This window comes from Schistocerca gregaria, chromosome 6 (genome assembly GCF_023897955.1).
Source record: "Schistocerca gregaria isolate iqSchGreg1 chromosome 6, iqSchGreg1.2, whole genome shotgun sequence".
In the NCBI taxonomy this organism is placed as follows: domain Eukaryota; kingdom Metazoa; phylum Arthropoda; class Insecta; order Orthoptera; family Acrididae; genus Schistocerca; species Schistocerca gregaria.
Window position 1 is genome coordinate 32,306,437 of NC_064925.1, and position 20,243 is coordinate 32,326,679.

Consider the following 20,243-nt stretch of genomic DNA (forward strand, 5'->3'; position numbering starts at 1 on the left):
AAATTGGAAAACTGAATAAATCACAGAATAATGTAGATAGAGAGGCACAAATTGACACACATGCTTGGAATGACATGGGGTTTTATTAGAACAAAAAAAAAATACAAAAGTTCAAAAAATGTCCGACAGATGGTGCTTCATCTGATCAGAATATCAATAATTAGCATAACAAAGTAAGACAAAGCAAAGATGATGTTCTTTACAGGAAATGCTCAATATGTCGACCATCATTCCTCAACAATAGCTGTAGTCGAGGAATAATGTTGTGAACAGCACTGTAAAGCATGTCCGGAGTTATGATGTTGTCTTTCAGCATCCCTAGAGATGTCGGTCGATCACAATACACTTGCGATTTCAGGTAACCCCAAAGCCAATAAGCGCACTGACTAAGGCCTGGGGACCTAGGAGGCCAAGCATGACGAAAGTGACGGCTGAGCACATGATCATCACCAAACGATGCTCGCAACAGATCTTTCATGTGTCTAGCAATATAGGGTGGAGCGCCATCCTGCACAAATATTGTGCATTCCAGCAGGTATTTATCAGCCAGGCTGGAGATGATGCGATTCTGTAACAAATCGGCATACCTCTCACCCATCACGGTAACAGTTACAAAACCAGAATCATGAATTTTCTCGAAGAAAAAAGGCCCGATAACAGCACATGTGGTAAAGCCAACCCATACCGTGACTTTCTCATTGTGCAATGGAGTTTCCACGACAGTTCTAGGACTTTCGGTAGCCCAAATTCTGCAGTTGTGGGCGTTGACAGACCCTCAGAGTGTGAAATGAGCTTCGTTGGTCCACAACACGTTATTCAGCCAATCGTCATATTCCACCATCTTTTGAAATGCCCACACCACAAATGCCCTCCGCTTCACTAAATCGGCAGGTAACAGTTCATGATGCTGATGGATTTTGTATGGATAGCATCGGAGGGTACGCCTAAGTTCCAACCAAACAGTAGTGTACGGAATGCCTGTGCGACTGCACGAGTGCTGACTTCCCCGTGCATACACGAACCTGCTACAGTCTCCATTTCTTCCTGAACTGTCTCAGCAGCATTTCGCCTTGTGCTCGGTCGGCCACTATGGGGTCTATCGTCTAAACAGTCAATGGCTTCGAACCTTGAAATCATTCTCGCCACAGCTGCATTTGTCAATGGACCTTTACTTGTACGAATCCCCTTCCTATGGCAATAGGATCGTAACGCTGAACTAGCACGTTCCCCATTCTGTTAAGACAGCTTCACTAAAATCACCTTTTCAGGTAACGTCAAGTTACTGTGACTGCTGGTGCATCTGATTCTCTCTCTCATTACAGCTCCTTTTATACACGATTGTCATGTGCAGTCTTGGCGTTTTGCTGTCCAGCACCATCTGTTGGACCTTGTGAAAGGGAAGCAGTGCTAGTGCTTGAAGAGGGTGAGGCACTGTAGTAGCCTCTCTGCTGGGTTAATTAATCCAGGTAATTATTGATGAGGTACTGACTCGAATTGGGGTGGAGGAAGTAAATTTATGGCGCAACATGACTGGAAGCAGTGATCGATTGATAGGGCTCATTGTGAGGCATCTGGGGATCTTCAGTTTTGTAATAAAGGAAGTATGAGACGTAAGGATTTTAGAGGGAGACTAATGCTCAAATACAGTAAGCAGGTTCGTATGGATGTAGGTTGCAACAGTATGCAGAAATGAAGGGAACAGACTAGTGTAGAAAGCTGCATCATAAACTAGGACGACAACATCAACAGCAACAACAGCAGCAGCAACATATTCAAAGGGAGAGTGGCCTAACAACAACATGGAATTGATGATAATTCCCATCCCCTGGAAAACAACATAAAAATATTTGACGAACATAGGACTTTCAAGTCGGCTAACACACGCAGCTAATATTCTACTGAGAATGGTGAATAGAAGAATGTATACCTAGCTTAAACAGTATCATGGGAGGAAGGCAGTAGAATTTCATGAGAGGGGTAGGCACGAGAGATGCTATAGGCATACTGTGAGTTGCAGGACTAGGTACAGTGAAAATAATGTGAGGATTAGTGCTATTTTATTTAATTTAGAAAAAAAGCTTTTGATAGTTTGGGGTGTAATACACTGATGATTGTATCTAGAAAACACAGTGTCAACTACAGAAGAAGAAAATAGGTTAAGGTGGTGATGGTGGTTAGTGTTTAACGTCCTGTCGACAACGAGGTCATTAGAGACGGAGCGCAGGCTCGGGTTAGGGAAGGATTGGGAAGGAAATCGGCTGTGCCCTTTCAAAGGAACCAACCCGGCATTTGCCTGAAACGATTTAGGGAAATCACGGAAAACCTAAATCAGGATGGCCAGAGACGGGATTGAACTGTCATCCTCCCGAATGCGAGTCCAGTGTGCTAACCACTGCGTCACCTCGCTCGGTAAAATAGGTTAAAGAGTTTTACCTTCAGCTTCGTTGTGTTTCACCTTTCTGTTTGTGGCATCTACATGGTGGAAATGATAGGAGAGTGTATGAATAAAGCAAGAGAGGTGGGAGTAGGAGAGAAACAGATGGAATGTATACACTAGCTGATGACACAGTGGTGCTGGCTAAGTGGAAGAATTAAATAGCAAATTCGAAGAATCTGAAATGAAATAAAGTAAAAAATAAAGACCAAAAGCTTGAGACTCCATTACTGTGCTGATTCCAGCAAGGTATTTGAAGGAATATATATATATATAGAGAGAGAGAGAGAGAGAAAGAGAGAGAGAGAGAATGCTGATGCCAGTTAACAGATGGTGTCAGGGAGTAAAGCAATAAATGTGTGGAACCAAAGAGAGAAACACAAGGCAGGGAGAGGGGTCCATGAACTGTGCCTGGACCCATTGCAAAGCAGAACAACTGCTAATGAGACAAGGGCAAATTGAAGTTGTGGCTGATGAAAATTGTTTTGTGGCTGATGAAAATTGTTTTGTGGCTGATGAAAATTGTTTAGGCTACGAGCCAAGTAATGGAGTCTTGTGGAAACAATGTTTCACTGATTTCTGTTTCCTAGACTTCACCTAGAAATAAGGAAACTTGTTGAAATGTTCCTCGGGAGACCGTCGTGACTTAGTTGATAATCCAAAATGATTTCACAATTAAAATTTGCCAAGAAAGCCTGTGTTCCCATGTAGCATCAGGGCTAATATAAATATTGTCTATAGTTACACTGAATTAAATGCACATGTAACTTTTTTAAAGGCAAATAGAATGAATTTCGAAATTTAATTGCTTTTCAGTTACTGGAGATTCTGTCATTAAATAGATCCAGTTGGTGGCAAGACAGATGCCAGACGAACTTCATTGAAAGGATTCTATTACATTGCAGTTGATGGAAGAAAACAGGTTTCTTAAAAAGATCTCATTCAACTGAATACTGAGGTTTTTGTTGTCAATGCGGTGACATTATTGTCTTGGCTTAATGGAAGGAAAGACTTAAAAACCATGAAACTCACGATGGGCTTGATGAGCACAAGAGTATCACACATGCTCAATAGTTTCCAATGGTAGATGGTACAAGAAAAAGTTGTGCATCATTTAAAGGATATTATGTTCTGAAAGTGTATATTTTATGATGACCCCAGCTACATACTTCTTCCTCACTCGTACATCTCTTACTATGACTGTCACAACAAAATTAGAGAAATTAATTTTGAAATGCAGGCATACCAACTGTCGTCCTGAAAGAAATTAAGACAGGTTAAAATGAGTAATTGTGTAACATACCATAGCATTTCAACCAAACATTTTGCAATCATTTCGACGTGGCACAGGGGATGATTTTGTTGAAAAAGATACAGCCAAACACTTTATTCGTCCTGACCCAGTTTGCACTGGTGCTCTGCCCCTAATGACTTTGGTGTTGACTGCATGTTAAATCTTAATCTTCCCTTTACCTCTGTATTTGGGAAGAGTGGGGATTAAAATCCTTGTCCAGCCATCCAGATAGACAGTGGCAGCTTCCCACCCCCCACCCCCTTTAAATAAAAAAAAAGGGGGGGGCAGATACCAGGATAGTCTCTTTGAAAAGCACAGACCAAATTTTCTTCTCCCAGCCTTGTTCAGTGTGAACGTCTGATGAATGAGCTGTCATTGAGTATGTTTAGATGGGGCTTGCGATACCACTATCCGAATTTACTGTATTATTATTAGACCATGCGACATCGAACTTCCGGAAAGCGGCTCTCGTGTGTAAGAGTTTTGAATAGATACAACTACTAAACGGAATTTTTGGAATAAATAATGATAATGGCACGTAACAAACTTATTTTTACGTTTATATTTGATTATTAGTATCACTGATAATCTCTTTGAAGTGACTGAACAGGGAGCAGTTAATTCTGTATGTTTGATATTGCCTAGCAGGAGGACATTATTCTTTTAAAACAATACCACAGGCTGAAATTGTTTCACAATACATAAACACAAATGATAAACACTTGAACTTGTTTTAGGTTAATGTAAACTACACATATTGTAATTACTGAATTTAATGTTATTGAGCTTGCATTGTGCTGAAGGCACAATGTGTACTGTGGTGGCAACAATTTCCTTGAACACTTAATTAAAGAAAAATACAGATCTGCTTGTCAGTATACACTACTGGCCATTAAAATTGCTACACCACGAAGATGACATGCTACAGACGCAAAATTTAATCGACAGGAAGAAGATGCTGTGATATGTAAATGATGAGCTTTTCCGAGCATTCACACAAGGTTGGCGCCTTTGGCGACATCTACAACGTGCTGACATAAGGAAACTTTCCAACCGATTTCTTGTACACAAACAGCAGTTGACCGGCGTTGCCGGGTGAAACGTTGTTGTGTTGCCTCGTGTAAGGAGGAGAAATGGGTACCATCACGTTTCCGACTTTGATAAAGGTTGGATTGTAGCCTATCGTGATTGCGGTTTATCGTATCGTGACATTGCTGCTCACGTTGGTCAAGATCCAAGCAGTGTTAACAGAATATGGAATTGGTGGGTTCAGAAGGGTAATACGGAGTGCCGTGCTGGATCCCAACGGCCTCATATCACTAGCAGTCGAGATGACAGGCATCTTATCCGCATGGCTGTAACGGATCGTGCAGCCACGTCTCGATCCCAGAGTTAACAGATGGGCATGTTTGCAAGACAACAACCATCTGCACGAACAGTTTCGATGATGTTTGCAGCAGCATGGACTATCAGCTCGGAGACCGTGGCTGTGGTTACCCTTGATGCTGCATCGCAGACAGTAGCGCCTGCGATGGTGTACTCTACGACGTACCTGGGTGCACGAATGGCAAAACGTCATTTTTTTTGGATGAATCCAGGTTCTGTTTACAGCATCACGATGGCCACATCCGTGTTTGGCGACATCGCGGTGAACGCACATTGGAAGCGCATCACCTGGCCTGATGTTATGGGGTACCATTGGCCACACGTCTCGGTCACCTCTTGTTTGCATTGACGGCACTTTGAACAGTGGACGTTACATTTCATATGTGTTACGACCCGTGGCTCTATCCTTCATTCGATCCATGCGAAACCCTACATTTCAGCAGGATAATGCACAACCGCATGTTGCATGTCCTGTACGGGCCTTTCTGGATACAGAAAATGTTTGACTGCTGCCCTGCCCAGCACATTCTCCAGATCTCTCACCAATTGAAAACACCTGGTCAATGGTGGCCGAGCAACTGGCTTGTCACAATACGCCAATCACTACTCTTGATGAACTGTGGTATCATGTTGAAGCTGCATGGGCAGCTGTACCTGTGCATGCCATCCAAGCTCTGTTTCTCTCAATGCCCAGGTGTATCAAGGCCATTATTACGGCCAGAGGTGGTTGTTCTAGGTACTGATTTCTCAGGATCTATGCACCCAAATTGCGTGAAAATGTAATCTCATGTCAGTTCTAGTACAATATATGTGTTCAGTGAATACCCATTTATCATCTGCATTTCTTCTTGGTGTTTCAATTTTAATGGCCAGTAGTGTAGTTACTGAAACACTAATTGAGAATCACATTGCTCAGACGGAACGGAGTAATTTTTGACCATGGCAATGTACTGAAAAGCCACCACATCAGTCTGGATAGTAATTAAGGTGGCACAGTACCTGGCATCTTCTATCTGTTGCATGAAGCAGCGTCTGCTGGCAATTTTGGCATTAATTCAGACCATTTTCTCTTGTAATATAACTACGCCGATACTCACACACCATAGCTTTTCAGTGATGTTGCAGCACATAGAAATCACTGGATATGGGGTAATAATGAGCTATTTCTTTAAATAATTGATTACACTCAGGGAATGCAATTTAAACCACAAAATTATTATTGCCTTCAAACTTTACACACTGTAGAGAACTTGGTTTGACTATTATACTAACTGATTCACAAAATATAAATGTACTGGTAATGGTGTCGGTATAACAACCACTGTTCATAGTAATACTCTTGTAAGATAACTTCTAGTTCATTGATGCCGAAGTGAGCACACCAATGGACCTCATCAGTTACTGAGATCACAATACGCCATTGCGTGCGGCTACTGGTCCCTTCACACCTCGCTGTTGGCACAAGCAACTCATCGCGATTAACACAGCATTGCACCATGCAGTGCCATGTACCTCAGAGCCGGAAACCATACTATTTTGCCGCTCACAGCCCATCTCCGTCGAAATACCGTGGCTTAAAAGCCATAGTGGCCATTTAACTTGTAGCCATACGATAAACGAAGTCCATATCTCTTTCAGATCATTTCTAAATGGTCTGTTAGCAACGCTACCGTAGCACACACTGGCAGTCCCTTTTATGCCACTTACCACTTGTTCTGCCTCAGAGCTATGCCAACTTACTTCTGCCACCAATATTATGCGCCAACCTTTACCTGTTCTCCCGGGGATTTTCCCCACACCTAAACATCATTTTACATTACGCCAAATTCTCTATTTACAGTTAAACATACCATAACATTACAATATTCAGTTACAGTCATTTTCATATATTAAAGTAATATTACATTTATATTTTTACTACACATAACAATATTGTTGTTGTTGTGGTGGTCTTCAGTCCTGAGACTGGTTTGATGCAGCCCTCCATGCCACTCTATCCTGTGTAAGCCTCTTCATCTCCCAGTACCTACTGCAACCTACATCCTTCTGAATCTGCTTAGTGTACTCATCTCTTGGTCTCCCTCTACGATTTTTACCCTCCACGCTGCCCTCCAGTACTAAATTGGTGATCCCTTGATGCCTCAGAACATGTCCTACCATCCGATCCCTTCTTCTGGTCAAGTTGTGCCACAAACTTCTCTTCTCCCCAATCCTATTCAATACTTCCTCATTAGTTATGTGATCTACCCATCTAATCCTCAGCATTCTTCTGTGGCTCCACATTTTGAAACTTCTATTCTCTTCTTGTCCAAACTATTTACCATCCATGTTTCACTCCCATACATGGCTACACTCCATACAAATACTTTCAGAAAAGGCTTCCTGACACTTAAATCAATACTCGATGTTAACAAATTTCTCTTCTTCAGAAACGCTTTCCTTGCCATTGCCAGTCTACATTTTATATCCTCTCTACTTCGGCCATCATCAGTTATTTTGCTCCCCAAATAGCAAAACACCACTTTAAGTGTCTCATTTCCTAATCTAGTTACCTCAGCTTCACCTGATTTAATTCGACTACGTTCCATTATCCTCGATTATTTAGTTTAATTCTTTTGTTATTTCTCTGTCAGAGTGCAGCACAAGCCAGACACTGTCTCCCGCATAACGTTCTTTAATTTAGCTGTCAGCAGGCGGAAGCTCTTCCACTTTGCCTTCGATTCTGGCCCACAGATGACATAAGCATCCACTTTCTCTGCCGTTGGGCCTTGACTATGCCTGGCATTCACTATACGGCACGTTGTCACATTACAGGCTCCTGAAAGTAAATTTTGTAAACCAGTTTCCCAATAGCCCTTCCGGTTGCTCCCATAAACACTCCAGTATCGTTATAGAAATGTGGCTCTAGCGACCAGATTTCCACTTTCACAGTAAATTTTTGTTCCCATGTAAATGCACAGCTGCTTTTGAAACATGCTTGCATTTTCAAGTTACATCTTGTTTTAAAAAATTTACATTGTGTTTTAAAAAAATACATCTTGTTTTTAAAAATTTACATCTTGTTTTTAAAAATTTACATCTTGTTTTTAAAAATTTACAAATTTTTGACTAATATGGATGAAGTTGTTTATTTTCCAGAGAAAGAGGAGTAGAAATATTAGACTGAGCATGCTCTCGTGTACCTCTAATATTTAATGCAAGGGAAATAACTGTTGTGCTGACTATACTAGAACAATTTTTAGACACCATATTTGAAATCAACTGGTGATTGAAAACTAATGTTCCATCTGTTTGGCAAACCGTTTCAGGCCTTAACATGTAAACATAAATAGTTTTCATCTTTCGGAAGTTATGTCGTTTGTAAACCTAGTGATTTTGGCCAGTGCAATGAATTTGTGAGTGAGCAGAATGTGATTCAAACTCCAGTTTGGTTTTCCAGATTTATGTGTGATTTTGGTAGTTCAGACAAATGCTGGGATGTTTCTTTCAGACAATGGTACGGTCAGTCCATTTTCATCCAACTGTGCTGCTGCTTAGTCCATAGCAGCCTTATTGCCAACCAAATGTTGGTGTTACTTTAACATTCCCGCATACCTTTTGACACGCATGTGGAATAGTTGTATGAGCGGTGCTCAATAAGTAATTTCAGCCCCCTACCTACTGCCCTCCCTCCCCCACCTCCAGTGCCATCTCTAAAAAATGGCAAATTTGCTGTGGGACATTGTATATATTCATACTCCAGTCCCTGTAGTTTCATGAAGTTTCAGTAGGTGGTGGTGTTCATAAAAGTGTCTGTAACGAGGATGCATTCCAAGTAGAGAGCTATCATTGAGTTTCATTTGGTGGAAAACCAGAGCATCACAGGTATTCATAGACATTTGTTTAATGTCTGTGGAGACCTGGCAGTGAACAAAAGAACAGGGAGTCATTGGGCGAGGCACCGGCCATCATCGTAGTGAGTTCGTGTAAACCTGTCAGACCTCCATGCACCGGCTGGCAGCACACAGTCACTCTCATTTGAGGTGATTGATGTACACTAACAAACACCTCGCTGTGCAACTGGATGTCTCTGTTGTTAGTGCTAACATACTTATCCACTAGTTGGGTACTCAAGGTGTGTACACCACGGGTTCTTCGTCACCTAATGGGAGATCATAAAGAGCTAAAAGGACAATCTGCAGTGTCGCTTGCATGTTATAAGGCTGATTGTGGCAATTTTTTGTTGAAATAAAACTGAAACACGTAGAGAGGTGCCATACCACCTCTCCTCCGAAGGAGAAGTTCAAAGCCGCACCCTCAGGCAGTAATGTCATGGTGACAGTCTTATGCAACTCTCAAGGGGTTATTGTGTTTGATGTACTCCCATATGGTGCAAGGATCAACTCTGAAGTGTATTGTGCTACCTTCAGGAAATTGCAGAAACTATTGCAGCATGTTTGTCACCAAAAATGTTGATGAACTTCCCCCTTTCCACGACAATGCAATGCCACACACAAGTCTGCACATCTGAAAGGAACTCACAAAACTTCATTGGATTGTTCTTCATCATCCACCCTACAGCCCAAATCTTGCATCTTCCAACATCCATCTGTTTGACCCAATGAAGGATGCACTTTGCGGGAAGTAGTATGTGGATGATTGAGAAGTTACTGATGCAGCAAGATGTTGACTCTGACATTGTCCAGTAGAGTGGTACCATGTGGCATTCGATCCTCTCACTAAGGCTGTTGCATTGAACAGAGATTATGATGAGAAATAGATTTTTATAAGAAAAAAGTGGGGAATATTATGGTGTATTGGAATCCTGAATAAAACCTACCTCCTTTCAGCAAAAAGTGTTGCATGACTTACAGAATGTGCCTTGTATTTTCAGATTCTGTTTGTAAGTGAACCCAATTATGTTTAATTTTACTGATGTTAAACAAAACTGATCTCATATTTTGTGTTATTACTATAAATTTCAATGACATGCTGAACTTTATTGTTTTAAGTTTTGTAATGAGATTAATTTTAATCTTAATTTTTCAAATAGTACATAAATATGTTGAAGAAGGAAGGACCAAAGCAGTGGATTTTTGAAGAATACAGAGATATTATGACAATGCATTTTCGGTTTAAAGATAAGGAAATGCCCCAGAACCATGCATCAACAACAGCTCAGAACCTTAATGTAAGTGATCTATTGTACAACGAGTTAAAATGTAATGATAACTAGAAGTTACAGCAAAATCTAACATGAATAAATGACTGCCCCAAGGAATATCCTTTGGAAGAAGTACTCTCTGGACATTATCTGATAACTGAGTGGAAACCTGAGCTTATAAAAATGGTAATGGATTATTTGACACCACAAAACATAAGGTAAATATGTGAGTTTGTGGGGGGTGGGGGGGAGTCATAAAAAGTTGATTGTTTTAACATGTTCTGTTTTGATAGGATTGCAGTTGTTGGAAGAAAATTTGAAGAACTGGTAGATCAGACAGAAAAATGGTATGGGACAAAATACAAATTGGAAGAAATTCCCCGGGAAACATTAAAGGTACATAGGTTTGCATTCACACTACGTGAAAATTTTGAATGGTTAAAATGTGATACTCTTTGTAATAATTTTGATTTTTCATCCACAGAGATGGGAAGAAACAAATTTATGTGAAGATCTAAAACTTCCCCCCAAAAATGAATTTATTCCAACTGATTTTGATCTGTTACCTCGTGAAGATAATGTAAGTCATTTTTAAGCATAATACTTGGAACAACAGTCTGAATACTAAAGTCAGAATTCAGCTGTTCAATAAAGACTTTGTTTTGCAGGCACCTGAACATCCTACAATTATCCAGAACACTCCACTGACTAGAGTTTGGTTCAAACAAGATGATGAATTTCTGCTGCCTAAAGCAAACTTGAGTTTTGAATTTGTGAGGTTAGATGCCTGTCTTTAGTGTTTAGGTTCATATTGTTAAAACAACACAAAATGATAAACTTTAATGCAGCACATGTTTGATACATTCTAGTAACTACATCTTTAGTGTGTTATAATCTAGAAATGTGGAATCATAACTCAGTTGCTTATGTATGAAATTACCTTTACCAAGTGTTTGTATATCTCTCACTAAATGTTGCTTTTGTTCAAACTAAGAATAAAGGAAAGGAAAACAAGAATTTAGCACTCAATTGAGGATGAGGAGGAGATCATTTATGGATGGAGCACAGGTTAAAACAATTTAGGGAATACATGGTCAATCGAAATCTGGATAGCTGTTTGGGGTGTTGCACAGTGTTCTTTTTGATTGTGACTGAAAAAGCATGTCAGTGGTGTCATTAGAGCTCAGATAGTCCAAGGATATGCTTGGATCAAGGAACAGTCAGAATTGTAGTTGTAAATTGTTGTAGTTGTGCTGGGCAAGTCCCTGAGCTTAAAGTGCTAATAGAAAGCACAGAAGCTGAATCGTTATAGGTACAGAAAGCTGGCTAAAGCCTGAAATAAGTTCTGCAGAAATTTTTACGGAGTCTCAGGCGGTATTCAGGAAAGATAGATTAGGCAGAACTGGTGGTGGAGTGTTTGTGTCTGTTCGTAGTGGTTTATCTTGTAGTGAAGTCGAAGTAGATACTCCGTGTGAATTGGTATGGGTGGAGGTTATACTTAACCGCCGAACAAAGTTAATAATTTGCTCCTTCTACCGACCCCCAGACTCCGATGATGTGTTCGCTGAACAGTTCAGAGAAAACTTGAGTCTCGTAACAAATAAATACCCCACTCATACGGTTATAGTTGGTGGGGACTTCAACCTTCGGTCGATATGTTGGCAAAAATACTTGTTCAAAACCAGTGGTAGGCAGAAAACATCTTCCGAGATTGTCCTAAATGCTTTCTCCGAAAATTATTTCGAGCAGTTAGTCCACGAACCCATGCGAATTGTAAATGGTAGCGAAAACACACTTGGCCTCTTAGCCACAAACAATCCAGAGCTGATTGAGAGCATCATGACTGATACAGGGATTAGTGATCACAAGGTCGTTGTAGCTAGACTCAATACCGTTTCTTCCAAATCCACCAGAAACAAACGCAAAATAGTTTTATTTAAAAAAGCGGATAAAGTGTTAATAGAAGCCTTCCTAAGAGACAATCTCCAGTCCTTCCGAACTGACTATGCAATTGTAGACGAGATGTGGCTCAAGTTCAAAGATATAGTTGCAGCAGCAATTGAGAGACTCATACCTCATAAATTGGTAAGAGATGGAACTGATCCCCCGTGGTACAGAAGAGGTCCGAACGCTGTTGCAGAGGCAACGGAAAAAGCATGCGAATTTCAGAAGAATGCGAAATCCCGAAGATTGGCTAAAATTTACAGACTCGCGAAATTTGGCATGGACTTCAATGCGAGATGCCTTTAATACGTTCCACAACGAAACATTGTCTCGAAATTTGGTAGAAAATCTGAAGAAATTCTGGTTGTATGTAAAGTACACAAGCGGCAAGACGCAGTCAATACCTTCGCTGCGCAGTGCCGATGGTACTGTTACCAACGACTGTATCACTAAAGCAGAGTTATTGAACGCAGTTTTCCGAAATTCCTTCACCAGGAAAGACGAATGGAATATTTCAGAATTTGAAACATGAACAGCTACTAGCATGAGCTTCTTAGAAGTAGATACCTTAGGGGTTGCGAAGCAACTCAAATCGCTTGATATGGGCAAGTCTTCAGGTCCAGATTGTATACCGATTAGGTTCCTTTCAGATTACGCTGATACAATAGCTCCCTACTTAGCATTCATACACAACCGCTCGCTCACCGATAGATCTGTACTTGTTGTTGTTGTTGTTGTTGTTGTTGTTGTTGTTGTTGTTGTGGTTTGATGCAGCTCTCCATGCTACTCTATCCTGTGCAAGCTTCTTTATCTCCCAGTACCTACTGCAACCTGCATCCTTCTGAATCTGCTTACTGTATTCATCTCTTGGTCTCCCTCTACGATTTTTACCCTCCACGGTGCCCTCCAATACTAAATTGGTGATCCCTTGATGCCTCAGAACATGTCCTACCAACCGATCCCTTCTTCTTGTCAAGTTGTGCCACAAACTTCTCTTCTCCCCAATCCTATTCAGTACTTCCTCATTAGTTATGTGATCTACCCATTTAATCTTCAGCATTCTTCTATAGCACCACATTTCGAAAGCTTCTATTCTCTTCTTGTCCAAACTATTTATTGTCCATGTTTCACTTCCATACATGGCTACACTGCATACAAATACTTTCAGAAATGACTTCCTGACACTTAAATCTATACTCAATATTAACAAATTTCTCTTTTTCAGAAACGCTTTCCTTGCCATTGCCAGTCTACATTTTATATCCTCTCTACTTCGACCATTATCAGTTATTTTGCTCCCCAAATAGCAAAACTCCTTTACTACTTTAAGTGTCTCATTTCCTAATCTAATTCCTTCAGCATCACCCGACTTAATTCGACTACATTCCATTATCCTCGTGTTGCTTTTGTTGATGTTCAATTTATATCCTCCTTTCAAGACACTATCCATTCCGTTCAACTGCTCTTCCAAGTCCTTTGCTGTCTCTGACAGAATTACGATGTCATCAGCGAACCTCAAAGTTTTTATTTCTTCTCCATGGATTTTAATACCTACTCCAAATTTTTCTTGCTCAATATACAGATTGAATAACATCGGGGAGAGACTACAACCCTGTCTCACACCCTTCCCAACCACTGCTTCCCTTTCTGCTTTATCTTCTTTGCTTAGAACTGGGTTTCCATCTGATCTCTTGATGTTCATACAAGTGGTTCTCTTATCTCCAAAGGTCTCTTTAATTTTCCTGTAGGCCGTATCTATCTTACCCCTAGTGAGATAAGCCTCTACATCCTTACATTTGTCCTCTAGCCATCCCTGCTTAGCCATTTTGCACTTCCTGTCGATCTCATTTTTGAGACGTTTGTATTCCTTTTTGCCTGCTTCATTTACTGCATTTTTTATTTTCTTCTTTCATCAATTAAATTCAGTATCTCTTCTCTTACCCAAGGATTTCTACTAGCCCTCGTCTTTTTACCTACTTGATTCTCTGCTGCCTTCACTACTTCATCCCTCAAAGCTACCCATTCTTTTTCTACTGTATTTCTTTCCCCCATTCCTGTCACTTGTTCCCTTATGCTCTCCCTGAAACTCTGTACAACCTCTGGTTCTTTCAGTTTATCCAGGTCCCATCTCCTTAAATTCCCACCTTTTTGCAGTTTCTTCAGTTTTTATCTACAGGTCATAACCAATAGATTGTGGTCAGAGTCCACATCTGCCCCTGGAAATGTCTTACAATTTAAAAACTGGTTCCTAAATCTGTCTTACCATTATATAATCTATCTGAGACCTTTAAGTATCTCCAGGGTTCTTCCATGTATACAGCCTTCTTTTATGATTCTTGAACCAAGTATTACCTATGATTAAGTTGTGCTCTGTGCAAAATTCTACCAGGTGGCTTCCTCTTTCATTCCTTTGCCCCAGTCCATATTCACCTATTACGTTTCCTTCTCTCCCTTTCCCTACTACTGAATTCCAGTCACCCATGACTATTACATTTTATCTCCCTTCACTATCTGAATAATTTCTTTTATTTGATCATACATTTCTTCAATTTCTTCGTCATCTGCAGAGCTAGTTGGCATATAAACTTGTACTACTGTAGTAGGTGTGGGCTTCGTATCTATCTTTGCCACAATAATGCGTTCACTATGCCGTTTGTAGTAGCTTACCCGCATTCCTATTTTATTATTCATTATTAAACCTACTCCTGCATTACCCTTATTTGATTTTGTATTTAAAACCCTGTATTCACCTGACCAGAAGTCTTGTTCCTCCTGCCACCGAACTTCACTAATTCCCACGATATCTAACTTTAACCTATCCATTTCCCTTTTTAAATTTTCTAACGTACCTGCCCGATTAAGGGATCTGACATTCCACACTCCGATCCGTAGAATGCCAGTTTTCTTTCTCCTGATAACGACATCCTCTTGAGTAGTCCCCGTCCGAAGATCCGAATGGGGAGACTATTTTACATCCGTAATATTTTACCCAAGAGGACGCCATCATAATTTAATCATACAGTAAAGCTGCATGCCCTCGAGAAAGATTATGGCTGTAGTTTCCCCTTGCTTTCAGCCGTTCGCAGCAAGGCCGTTTTGGTTAGTGTTACAAGGCCAGATCAGTCAATCATCCAGACTGTTGCCCCTACAACTATTGAAAAGGCTGCTGCCCCTCTTCAGGAACCACACGTTTGTCTGGCCTCTCAACAGATACCCCTCCGTTGTGGTTGCACCTACGGTATGGCTATCTGTATCGCTGAGGCCCGCAAGCCTCCCCACCAACGGCAAGGTCCATGGTTCATGGGGGGAGGAGATCTGTACTTACAGATTGGAAAATTGCGCAGGTCACACCACTGTTTAAGAAGGGTAGTAGGAGCAATTCATCAAACTACAGACCTATATCATTGACATTGGCTTGTAGTAGGGTTTTGGAGCATATACTGCATTCAAACATAATGAATCACCTTGAAGGGAACGATCTATTGGTACGTAATCAGCATTGTTTCAGAAAACATCGTTCTTGTGCAACACAGCTAGCTCTTTATTCGCACGAAGTAATGGCCGCTATCGACAGGGGATCTCAAGTTGATTCCGTATTTCTAGATTTCCGGAAAGCTTTTGACACCAGTCCTCACAAGTGACTTCTAATCAAGCTGCGGGCCTATGGGGTATCGTCTCAGTTGTGTAACTAGATTCGTGATTTCCTGTCAGGAAGGTGGCAGTTCGTAGTAATAGACGGCAAACCATGGAGTAAAACTGAAGTGTGTGTTCCTCAGGGAAGCGTCCTGGGACCTCTGCTGTTCCTGATCTATATAAATGACGTGGGTGACAATCTGAGCAGTTCTCTTAGGTTGTTAGCAGATGGTGCTGTAATTTACCTACTAGTAAGGTCATCCGAAGACCAGTATCAGTTGCAAAGTGATTTAGAAAAGATTGCTATATGGTGTGGCAGGTGGCAGTTGACACTAAATAACGAAAAGTGTGAGGTGATCCACATGAATTCCACAAGAAATTTGTTGGAATTCGATTACTCGATAAATAGTACAATTCTCAAGGCCGTCAATTCAACTAAGTACCTGGGTGTTAAAATTACGAACAACTTCAGTTGGAAAGACCACATAGATAATATTGTGGGGAAGGCGAGCCAAAGGTTGCGTTTCATTGGCAGGACACATAGAAGATGCAACAAGTCTACTGGAGAGACAGATTACACTACACTTGTTCGTCCTGTATTAGAATATTGCTGCGCAGTGTTGGATCCTTACCAGGTGGGATTGACGGAGGACATTGAAAGGGTGCAAAAAAGGGTAGCTCGTTTTGTATTATGACGTAATAGGGGAGAGAGTGTAGCAGATATGATACGCGAGTTGGGATGGAAGTCATTAAAGCAAAGACGTTTTTCGTCGCGGCAAGATCTATTTACTACATTTCAGTCACCAACTTTCTCTTCCGAATGCGAAAACATTTTGTTGAGCCCAACCTTCAGAGGTAGGAATGATGATCAAAATAAAATAAGAGAAATCAGAGCTCGAACAGAAAGGTTTAGGTGTTCGTTTTTCCCACGCGCTGTTCGGGAGTGGAATGGTAGATAGATAGTATGATTGTGGTTCGATGAACCCTCTGCCAAGCAGTTAAATGTGAATTGCAGAGTAGTCATGTAGATGTAGGATAAAAAGACTGGCTGTGTCACTACCAAAGAAACCATTGTGACAGTTGCCACATTACGTTTTAAGGAAACACCAGGATACAAAAAGTTCAGTAGCCGAATATGTACATAAACCACTATCCTTGTAAATGTCAGTCCAGTTCCTGCACCACTGCACAACGTTACTCAGATTTTGAGATTAAAGGTAAATTCCCAAGTAACTGGATGTATGAATTGATTTTTATGTGGGGATGAAATGGCATACCCTGTCATTGAAGACATGTATAGTAAAGCTGTGCAGTGTTTACACAAACTTGATAGTAAGGGTGGGGGGACATAAAGGCCACTATATCTTTTACTGTAATTTTTTGCTTCAGTTATTCATGTTTTGATGGCTCATACATCTAAGATACTGTTAATATTATCTTCTTAATTTTCAATTAGAATTAAGACCTAATAGTAATGAGACATTCATTTAGCATATTCTAGCAGCCTGCCAGAGAGGTTAGTGAAAATTGATGCATAAACAAAACGTCAGCTGTGTACAATATAAGTGTAGGATTATGTTTGAAATGAGTGCAGTGATGGATATAATTGTGTGAAATATTGAGAAATGTTAGATTTGTTGTAAATGAACAAGTATTGTCCACTAATGAGACAGTGTGGGCCCAGTATGTTGAAGAGCACAGTTAAGCTTGCCATAAAATGTTCATTGAAGCAGTGAGAAGTGGGAAATAGATCACTCCTTAAAGGCCAATCTTTGAACAAGGCAAGAAGCTATATATTCTGCAAAAGTTAAAGAGTTACAAGGTGTTTTTTTAATATTGCTATGAAAAATTCTGTGTGTAAGAGTTGTTTTTATTTTATTTATATTAGCTCAGTAAAGGGTGAATTGAGTCCTGACATTTTATCAACAATGTAGTCAGTTTTGTTTGTGAATGTGTACTAAATAAAGCCAGTTAACATCACTGTCTCTTAATTATGTAAGGAGACAAAACTTCCTGCTTGTCTTGTGTCGTTTCTTCAACTATCTGTGGAAAACACTATTTCAGTTCTGTTTTTACTTTCCCTGCCAACCTCCATAGTTAAGAGGTCAACTTGTCTGACTGCTATGTGGAGGGTCCAGGTTCAATTCCTGATACTACCAGAAATTTTTCCTTAATTAGAGGACTGAAATGGGACTGCTTGAGTGATAAATAGTTACTATACGGCCAGGGAAACTGATATACAGGAGAGAGATGTCGCACTATACTGCAGCAAAATGACACCATTGGCAAAAGTTGACATGGCAGCTCAGTGGCCCAATATGCTAACCTCATATTTTATTTTTCATTGTGCCTCAGCTTTAACTTTTACCCATTTTCCTATATTAGTTTCCCACACTATTCGTTGTTCTATTCATTTTGTGTTTTGCCAGTTTGTCTGTTTTTTCTGAAGAAATTTATTTACGAGGGTCACTCCAAAAGAAATGCACACTATTTTATTTCTTTTAATCCCTCTTTTATTCTACGTGTTTGGAAATTTTACAATGTGTAGATACATCCTTGAGGAACAATATTTTCATTTCTCACCATAATTTCCATTCCTCTCAACTACCTTACGCCATTTTGGAACCAGCACCTTTATACCCACACGGTAAAATTCTGGACCAACGTGGCGGAGCAACTGTTTGGCAGCATGCACAAGGGAGTCAACATCTACAAGCCTTGTTCCACAAAAAGTGTTCTTCAGTTCCCCAAAGAGATAATCACATGGAGCCAGGTCAGGACTGTAAGGCTGGTGTTTGTGTTGTCCATCCAAGTTTTGTGATCGCTTCCATGGTTTTTTGGCTGACATGTGGCTGTGCATTGTCGTGCAACAGAAAAACATCCTGCTTTTGCCGATGTGGTTGAACACAACTCAGTCGAGCTTGAAGTTTCTTCAGTGTCATCACATATGCATCAGAATTTATGGTAGTTCCACTTGGCATTATGTCCACAAGCAAGAGTCTTTCAGAATCGGAAAACACCGTAGCTATAACTTTTCCAGCAGAAGGTGTGGTTTAGAATATATTTTTTTCTTGGGTGAATTTGCGTGATGCCACTCCATTGATTGCCTCTTCGTCCCTGGTGACAAATGATGGAACCATGTTTCATCACATGTCACAATTCTTCCAAGAAATTCATCTTCACCATTCTCGTACTGTTCCAAAAGTTCGCTTCATATTGTTTTTCTTGTTTCTTTGTGAGCCACTGTCAATATACTGTGAACCCACCTGGCACAAACCTTTTTTAGCGCCAACACTTTCAGCATTCTGCAAATACTTCCATCCCCTATCCCAACGTAGCGTGACAATTCGTTCACTGTAATGTGTCTGTCAGCAGTCACCAATTCATTAACTCTCTATACCTTGTCTGGAGCATGTGCAGTATGAGGCCTGCCACTGCGAGAACAGCGCTCAATATTGCCGCGCCCGCTTTCATCCCATAACCTGCTTGCCCACCGACTAACTGTACTGCGATTGACAGCAGCATCTCCGTACACCTTTTTCAACCTCTTTCCCACTGCCTTGTTTTCACAGCACAGGAATTCTATGACAGCATGTTGCTTCTAACGAACGTCAAGTGTAGCAGCCGTCTTGAAGACATGCTGTGAGGGCGCCACTCACGGGAACAGGTTGAACTAAGTTTGAAAACAAGTGGGAAGGGTGTATCTACACACTGTAAAACTTTCACACATACAGAATGGAAACTGCATTTTTACAAAAATAGTGTGCATTTTTTTTTTTTTTTTGAATGACCCTCGTATATTGGATGTTACAGGAAGTAGTACCTAAAAAGAATTTGAATCAGCTGTAATGAAACTCTTTAAAACATTACTGTAATTCTTGTTATTAACGCTTTGGCTGCTTTAAGTGGGCCTATACAGCGCTAAACATAAAACAAGCTTCTGTAAATATCTAAAAAAAGAAGTGGTGGAGGGATGAACAGAGATAAGAATAGTTGATGTATGTAGGCTTCTTGCTGTCAAAGAGTGCCTCATCTGGAATTACAGAGGAACATAAAAAAGTGAAGCAAAATGAAATGTGGAGAAGTTGATACAAGAAGAGCTTGATGCCCCTCAGATTTGTGGATTGACATCATGGGTGTTTGCTGGGGGCAGGGGGCAGCAGCAAGAGGTGGTGGTTGCCCTCCTGCCCTCCCCCTGGAATCCAGAGCAAAAAGTTTTCATTCATAACAGAATTCTCATACGTCACGTCTCAGGGGTATAATAAAGTTTTTTGTGTCACCTATGAAATTTAATTGTTGTGTGGCATGACACCTCTCGAAACTGACTAACTCATTTATATGAAAAAAATGGCAGTTTTAGAGCGTAAAGTTTTTCCACATCAGTGGCTATGGAAATTGCAATGTGAACA

The 20,243-nt window shown here is 40.6% G+C and overlaps 1 protein-coding gene across 1 annotated transcript in view; it reads left to right on the plus strand.

Annotated features, from left to right (window-relative positions):
* LOC126278967 (insulin-degrading enzyme) overlaps positions 1 to 20,243 on the plus strand; it is a 164,673-nt gene that overhangs the window by 73,625 nt on the left and 70,805 nt on the right. The window contains 5 exon segments of the mRNA XM_049979260.1: positions 10,147 to 10,284; positions 10,372 to 10,475; positions 10,551 to 10,653; positions 10,742 to 10,837; positions 10,926 to 11,035. Coding sequence (XP_049835217.1) covers positions 10,147 to 10,284; positions 10,372 to 10,475; positions 10,551 to 10,653; positions 10,742 to 10,837; positions 10,926 to 11,035 — 551 coding nt within the window.